Source organism: Hipposideros armiger, unplaced genomic scaffold (genome assembly GCF_001890085.2).
Source record: "Hipposideros armiger isolate ML-2016 unplaced genomic scaffold, ASM189008v1 scaffold_213, whole genome shotgun sequence".
Lineage (NCBI taxonomy): Eukaryota > Metazoa > Chordata > Mammalia > Chiroptera > Hipposideridae > Hipposideros > Hipposideros armiger.
In genome coordinates, this window is record NW_017731563.1 from 513,439 (window position 1) to 519,981 (window position 6,543).

At 41.3% G+C, this 6,543-nt stretch overlaps 1 protein-coding gene across 1 annotated transcript in view; it reads left to right on the top strand.

Annotated features, from left to right (window-relative positions):
* Window positions 1-6,543, top strand: part of CCDC77 (coiled-coil domain containing 77) — a 41,947-nt gene that overhangs the window by 10,467 nt on the left and 24,937 nt on the right. Inside the window, exon 4 of the mRNA XM_019654043.1 lies at window positions 2,331-2,431. Within this exon, the coding sequence (XP_019509588.1) occupies window positions 2,331-2,431 (101 nt within the window). The remainder of the gene's footprint in view (window positions 1-2,330; window positions 2,432-6,543) is intronic.

Consider the following 6,543-nt stretch of genomic DNA (forward strand, 5'->3'; position numbering starts at 1 on the left):
TCATTGCACTCTTCCCAGGTGAGGCAGATAGGTTGCCGGCCACTGGACGGCTACTCACGGTGGCTCTTGGCAGCTCACACTGGCTGCCGTCCGCTCACGCTGGCTGCCGGCCACTCACGGTAGCTCACGGCAGCCCACTGCAGCAGTGCCTGCAGCCTACACCGTCTCCGGCGACTCAAGGCAGCCCAGCTCCAGGTCGAGCTGTTGTTCACCATCTTAGCTGTAGAGGGCAGTGTCACTTGCCCTCATGTGGGATCTGAACCAGGACCCTGCTGCTCAGAGCTGGTGTCCCAAGCCAACCCCTAACCAACACGCCACTCAGCTGGCCCCATGCATCCTTTAGGTCTTTATTTATCATCTTGGCTGGGGCGGAGAGGGGCAGTTTCAGAGGCCTCTACTTGCCTTAACCCAGAAGCCAAGAAACCATTTGGAGGTTTTTCCAACTATCAAATGTGTTCATTCCAGTTATTCATTTGGAGATGGGGCAATGACCATGATTGGGTTCAGTGGACCCATTGCGAACTGGACCTGGGCCAGAATTTCATTTATTCCATGGTTCCCCATATGCTCCAGTGCCGTGATAATGCTTTGGGTCACCAGGTATCAGTGTGAACTCAGACCATATTTAGTAATCTTTGGAATGCCTGGGTAGTTCCTTTTGCCCATGTATAATTTCTTGAGTAATTGGCCCTAGGCCCTTCGGGGAAGGACTGCAGGGCATCATTACCGTGTACACTTACTATGGTGTCACCAGGTCCTACCTCCTGGGAGACCTCGTTCCTCCTTCAGGTAATAGTCTGAGCCTTTTAAAACTGGCTGAATTGGTCAAGAATGGCTCAGTTGGTTAAGAGCACAGTCTCTTGGCAGCTGGCGTGCACTTTTATGAGCTGCCGTGACCGCTGTGAGCAGCCGTCCAATGGCTAGCAAGCGACTGCCTCACCTGGGAAGAGTGCAATGATAATACCAATATGGGCCAGTGAAGCGATGTCCTCCACAACTAGACTAAAGAACAAAAGGACAGCAACTTGTCTGTTCCCCTTCTCTGATTCCCCAATGCTGTTCCCCTCCCACAATTCCCCAATAAAATCTTGCAAAAAAATAGAGTGCGATCTCTGAGCAACAGGGTCGCCAGTTCAATTTCCACATGGGCCAGTGAGCTGCTCCTGAGCTGAGTTGCCAACAGGTGGCAGTATGGCTGAGCTGGTGAGAGCACGTGCTCCTAACAACAAGGTTGCCGGTTCTACTCTTGCATGGGATCGTGGGCTGCACCCACCCACAACTAAGATTGAACAAGGCATCTTGAGCTGAGAGGCCGAGAGCTGCTGACAGGCGGCTGGATGGCGACTGGACTTGGAGCTGAGCTAGCTGCATCCTCCACAACTAAGATTGAAGGACAACAACTTGGCTGTTCCCCTTCCCCAATTCCCCAATAAAATCTTTAAAAACAAAAACAAAAAACAAAAACAAAACTGGCTGAGGTGTGGAAAATAGGCCAGAGATCATGATTTTTGTATGGGGCACAGGGATCAGCCTCTCTCCATCTTTGATTTAATTGTTTAAGCTATACCCTGTTGACCCATCTGTCTTGCTGCTAAGAATGTTGTATTCTATAAATCATCTCCAGATCACAGGCTCTGAAATCTCATATTAGAGTTTGCATCCTTGTTCCATTTCTGATATAACTTTCTTAGGCTGGGTTCCCTGGGAAACGGTGGAGTTTTACTTGCAGGAGGTTTCTTGGGGAGTGCCCTCAGGAATAACTGCTTATGAGGGAACAAGGCAAGTCTGACTGGCAGAAGTTGAACTGTGACTCAGTTGCACCCAGACTCAGCTAATGCCACAGGGTGCCCTAAAGTTGGGAAGGCCCTTCAGAAGTATCTGGAATTGAGGCAAGGAGATTGGGCTTTCATACCCCTCATTAGCCAGGCACTGGGTGCAGGCTGTCCCTTAGGCATGTCATTAGATAAGGCAGTCCCCCTCAACCCATGGCAGTTCTGGAGACAGACTCAGTTGTAAGCCATCAGATTGCAGCGTTGCTGGCAGTTGGGAGAATAAACCCATCAGTCCTGGAGAGGCGAACCTGAGCAGTGTACCCCAGCATCCACTATATTTCTAGAACCAAGAAATTGGTTTCTGGCCACTTCTCTCTGAATTCCTAAATATAAGCACCTGATGTTTTAAAAATTAGAGCTAAGGTCTAGATAAATCCTATTCAATTTTAATTTGAGGTTACTATTGTTTTAAAAATAAGGCAGAAGGGAGATCCTTTAAACAGAAAATTTTACTTAACTGTGGACATAATGTGTGCTTACTCTCTCTGAGAATTGCAGGGAGCTAGAAGACAAGAAAAAGATTCAGACTCTTTTGGCTCTTGTGGGAAAAGACACTGGAGAAGTGACCTATTTTTATAAGGAGCCTCCCAACAAAGTAAGTAATATTTGGTACAGAAAGCATGGTGACATGTCTTTTTCAGAACACAGGCTAGAGTCCATAATCAGAGCAATTTTGGTGCTTGCTAAAGTTAGGAGAATTAGCTATCATACTCTCATGTCTACCTAAGTTTTCAAAGCATTTTCTGTAATTACGAAGAACTTTATGATTTTATTCTTTTTCTTCAGAATCCTTGGGAAGTAGCATTGTTTACCCTTTCACCACTTGGAAACCTACAGCACAGAGGAGTAGGTGTTTTAGATGAGATGAGAGAGGAAAGCAGGAGCAGACTTAATGTGGGAGCAAGTTTCAATAAAGTTTCTTTTGATTACAAAAGCAATCCAGGGCCTTTATTAAGAACAAACACACAGAGGGCCGGCTGAGTGGCACGTTGGTTAGGAGTTGGCTTAAGACGCCAGCTCTGAGCAGCAGGGCCCCGGTTCAGATGCCACATTAGGGCCAGTGATGCTGCACCCTCTACAGCTAAGATGGTGAACAACAGCTCAACCTGGAGCTGGGCTGCTGTGAGTCGCCGGCGACAGTGTAGGCTGCAGTGGGGCTGGCCAGCAGCGGGCATGAGCTTTTGTGAGCTGCTGTAAGCAGCTGTCCAATGGCCGGTGAGCGGCTGCCTCACCTGGGAAGAGCACAATGATAATACCAACATGGGCCAGTGAAGCGACATCCTCCACAACTAAACTGAAGAACAAAAGGACAGTAACTTGTCTGTTCCCCTTCCCCGATTCCCCAATGCTGTTCCCCTCCCCCAATTCCCCAATAAAATCTTTTTTAAATAAATAAATAAATAAATAAATAAATAAAAGCCAACACAGAAATCTACCATAAAAGTAGTGGTCTCCCATAATCTGTATTCCAAAGATAAAGCTCTTTTTCCATCTGTATAGAAATATTTATATGTGTATATACTGTTTCATTTTTTCAGTTCTATAAATAGTGCCTCAGTGAGCATCTTTATATACAGAGGGTGCCAAAAAAATGTGTACATATTTTAAGAAAGGAAAAAACTATTAAAATTGTAATACTCAATATATACCAGTAACAAAAGATGAATACAAGTCACGTGTGACTTCTGCAATTACAAGAGATGCTCAAAGCAGTTACTATCAGCGTCCNTTTGTTATCAGTATATATTGAGTATTACAATTTTAATGTTTTTTCCCTTTCTTAAAATGTGTACACATTTTTTGGGCACCCTCTGTATATACCACATTTTGTTTATCCATTCGTCTGTTGGTGGACATTTGAGTGGGTTCCACCTGCTAGCTATTGTGAATAACACTGCTCTGAATGTTGGTGTACAAATACATGTTTGAGTTCCTGCTTTTAATTCTTTTGTGTATTTACCCAGAAGCGGAATTGCTGGATCAGATGCTAATTCTGTAACACTGGCAGCACCATTTTATATTCCCATCAGCAATGCACAAGGGTTTCAGTTTCTTCATATGCATGCCAACTCTTGTTTTCTGTTTTTTTAATAATAGCCATCATATTGGGTGTGAAGTGGTATCTTGTTGTTTTGATTTGCATTTCCCTAGTTAGTGATGTTGAACATTTTTCATGTGCTTGTTTATTAGTTATTTATCTTCTTTAGAGAAATGTCTATGCAGGTCCTTTGCACATTTTTGAACTGGATTGTTTGTTTTTGTTGTTTAGTTTTAACAGTTTTTTATGTATTTTAGATATTAATCTCTGATCAGATAAATGATTTGCAAATGTTTTCTCCCATTCTCAGGGTTGCCATCTTACTCTGTTGATCGTGTTCTTTGATGCACAAAAGTTTTTAATTTTTATAAGGTCCAATTTTCATAGTTTTGCTTTTGTTGCTTCTGCTTTTGGTGTCATATTCAAGGAATCATTGCCTCCAATATCACTATTTTTTCTTCTAAGAGTTTTATAATTTTACCTCTTAAATTTAAGTCTTTGATCCATTTTGAGATAATCTTTGTATATGGCGTTAGGTAAGGGTGTGACTTCATTCTTTTGCACATGGATGTGCAGGTTTCCCAGCACCATGTGTTGAAAAGACTGTCTTTTCCCCATTTGACCATATATACAGGACTTATTTCTGGGCTCTCTCTTCCATTGGTCTATATGTCTGTCATTATGCCATTATCACACTATTTTGATTACTATAGCTATGTAGTAAGTTTTGAATCAGAAAGTGTGAGTCCTCCAGCTTTGTTCTTTTTCAAGAGTCTCCTGAGATTTCATATGAATTTTAGGATGGATTTTTTTATTTCTACAAAAAATGTCATTGGGATTTTTATAGGAATTGCACTGAATCTATAGATGCTTTGGGTAGTATTGACAACTTAATATTAAGTCTTCCAATCCATGGACATAGGATGTCTTTCCATTTATTTGTGTGTTCTTTAACTTCTTTCGCACTGTTTTCAGTGTACAAGTTTTTTACTTCCTTGGTTAAGTTAATTCCTAAGTATTTTATTCTTTTTGATGCTACTGTAAATCGAATTATTTTCTTAATTTCATTTTGGATTATTCTTTGTGGTGTATAGAAATGCAGCTGATTTCTGCATGTTGAATTTTTGTTCTACTTTGCTGAATTAACATCAGTTGTAAGAGTTGTGTTTTGTGGTTGTTTGTTTGTTTGTTTGTTTGTTATGGAACCCCTAAGGTTTTCTACATATGAGATAATGTCATCTGTGAACAAAGATAATTTTACTCTAACTGTCCAGTTTGCATGTTTTTTCTTTCTTTTTCTTGCCTATTTGCCCTGGCTAGGACTTCCAGTACTGTGTTAAATAAAAGTTGCAAAAATGGGCATCCTTGTCTTGTTCTTAATCTTAGAGAAAAACTTTTAGTCTTTCACCATTGACTTTGTTGTGGTCTTTTTCATACATGGCTTTTATTTTGTAGAGTTGTTTCCTTCTATTCCTAGTTTGTTGAGTGTTTATATCACAAGAGCGTAGAATGTTGTCAAATGCATTTTCTGTATTAATTGATACTTGTTTTTTTTCCTTCATTCTGTTAATGTGTATCACATTGATCAATTTTCATATATTGAACTATGCTTGCATTCCAGGAATAAATTCCACTTAATCGTGGTGTATAATCCTTTTACTATGCTGCTGAATTTGGTTTGCTGGTATTTTGTTGAGGATTTTTGCATCAGTGTTCATAAGGGATATTGGTCTGTAGTCGTTTTCTTGTGATGTCTTTGTTTGGCTTTAGTATCAGGACAATGCTGGCCTCATAGAATGAGATAGGAAGTGCTGCCTCTTCTTCAATTTTTGGAAAAGCTTGCGACTGATTGACGTTAGTCCTTTAAGTGTTTGGGGTAAGCCATCAGGTCCAGGGTTTCTGTTTGTCAGGAGGTTTTTGATTACTGATTTAGTCTCCTTAAGAGTTTCAGCCTTGACCTAATGCAGAACTTCTTTTCAACTCTGGGCCACATTGAAAGCTCATCTTCCGTGTCACTTGATATATGGATCAGAGCAGTATTCCAAAGTATGGAACATGTTGTCTCCAGAACCTGAAGAATCCATCTCAGAATTATGCTTCCTTCTTGGTAGTGGTAGGTGTGAGATGCAATAATTTTTCCTTTGTTTTGAAGGGAATATCGTGGTATGCCTAAATTGGACTCCTAAAACTTCACTGATATGCTTTGTAAGGTTTACCTCCAACCCTCTAGAGCACATGTATCTCACCAAGGGCCCTAATGCCTTGCCATTTCTTGTCTATTCATTCTGATTTAATGTGATATCATCAATAGTGAACTAATGTGAACTGTGGAATGGCCAGATCCTGGTCCCTTCGGACTGATCTGATAAAGAGCAGAAAAGTTAACAATGGTCCTAGAGAAAGACTATAAAACTATACTGTTGTTCACCACATTAATGAGAACTGCTTGTGGTCCTGTTAGGAATGGGCAAGAATACGTTAGCTTAATCAGTCACCATATACCATGTACCCAAGTCCAAGTTAATCTGCTCTAGCAAATATTACCTCTGGCACAGTAACTGAAATTGGTACCTACTTGATAGTAGTCTACTGTTACCCACCTGATTTTGCGTAGGTCATACCTGTGAATGAAATGAGGATCTGATGGAGACCTCCACCCCTGCATCCTTTAGG